The 1704-nt window shown below is 44.1% G+C and overlaps 1 protein-coding gene across 1 annotated transcript; it reads right to left on the reverse strand.

Annotated features, from left to right (window-relative positions):
• Nucleotides 1–771: 771 nt before the first annotated feature.
• On the reverse strand, nt 772–1149 carry LOC113255959 (40S ribosomal protein S13-like). Its single transcript, XM_026499655.2, has one exon. It carries the CDS (start codon nt 1147–1149, stop codon nt 772–774), a length of 378 nt encoding a protein of 125 aa, XP_026355440.2.
• Between the last annotated feature and the right edge of the window lie 555 nt (nt 1150–1704).

Genomic DNA, 1704 nt, shown 5'->3' on the forward strand with positions numbered 1-1704 from the left:
TGGAGGAGAGGGGATTTACTTTCCACTTTTACCCTTCAGCACACTTTTTTGAATTATTATCATGCTAACCAATAGCATGAACAACTTTTACGATTGAAATTAATTAATCAACAGTGAAAAATATATTAAAAGCTTTCCAGAGCATTCTGATCATCAACAGTTTCAGGGACCATTGCACCAGGCAAATGAGATAAAAGTCCATTAGTTTAATTTCTCATTAAAGGAATTGTGCGTTCCCTCAAGATACAAGTTCTTCCAATTATCTCCTAAGTACCAGGCCTCCAAGCAATGTTGACACCTGCTAGCATTTAGCTACCCAGAAAGTAATCATGGAGAATAAATGAGGAGGGAATAAACAACTCGTACTGAAATTGGAGTGGAAACATTATAGCTCTGCGAGAAAAAAGTCTTACGACTGCTTTCACAGGGAAGACAGAAGCTAAATTCGTACTCACCATCTCATATGCCCCATGCACAGGGTACTTCGTCTCACTTCCTTTGGAGAAAAGATCTGTAAGTCAAGCTAAAATTTGTACTGCCTTTGTTCCCTCCTGAAAAAGTTTGATTGTCCATGGCCAACATAGTGTTATTGTTAAGAATTATAATCATTTCAATATAGGTCTTTTTTTTCCCTAGTTAGACAATGGCTTTCTTGCTTGAGGACATAGACAAATTTATGCAACAGGCACAGGCTGTGAATGAATTGTATTTCCAGTTGGAGGGGAGGACTCTTCCGTCTTCTAATACCAAGTCAACGGCTAATAACAGCTCTCAGTCAGCATCCGTCAGATTCAGCATCCTTTCTGTTCCTCTCAAGATGCTTTCGAACAGCAACGGTTTCTTAATCCAACGGTAGAGATCCTCGGGAAGAGCAAGAGCAAGTCCTTTGGACTTAAGAATCCTCAAGAGTTGATGGCCTGTCACAAAACATACTTGAGCAACAGCGAGTGAGTCTCTGAGAATCACAACAGTTTGTGAAGGAGTCAGGCCCTTCTCAGCCAGTTTGTAGATCTGCTCCCTCATGTCGTCAGAGGTCAACTTCAGCCAGGTGGGGAAGCTGCAGTGGCACGGTAGAGCCGACCCAGATAGGCCCTTCCCGGGAGCGTGCATGCGACCCATGATGGCAGCGGTCAGGAGGCGAAAAACCATTCTGATACAGGTCTTAATGAAATAGGCTGCATCAGCCCCAGATGGAACGTTCTTTAGCATCTCTCAGTAGTCATATTCCACTGGCACTAGCCAAAGAGCAAGAATCTTCTACTGTTTAGATTATCGCTTTGGGATTCTAGCTTTGACCCGCTTACGTTCTTTCTCATCCTCCTCCACGCCATAGTCTTGGCCCAACACCCTGCCGTTAGCCATTTAGAGATGAAAGCAACTCAACGGGCATGTTGACCAAATCTCAGGACAGAAATTCCCACAGGTCGGAATTCAGGAAGACACAGGTGATGCTCAGCTCGGGTCCTCCATCAGAGCAACACGCGAGGCCAGCTCAGCATTCAGATTCCCAGCAGCCATCCCCGAAAATATGGATTCAATAAGTTGGGTACTGGGCCCAGGAATCTGAATTTTAGCCAGTGTCCCAAGTGATTTTGCGGCTCCCCATAGGAGAACCAGTACAGAGAAGATAGTTTTGAACAAAAAGTTCAAAGTACTTAGATTCTATAGGCTGAGGTCTGGTGCTGTTTGGGTTATTTCGAGGAA

This window comes from Ursus arctos, unplaced genomic scaffold (assembly GCF_023065955.2).
Source record: "Ursus arctos isolate Adak ecotype North America unplaced genomic scaffold, UrsArc2.0 scaffold_21, whole genome shotgun sequence".
Taxonomy (NCBI): domain Eukaryota; kingdom Metazoa; phylum Chordata; class Mammalia; order Carnivora; family Ursidae; genus Ursus; species Ursus arctos.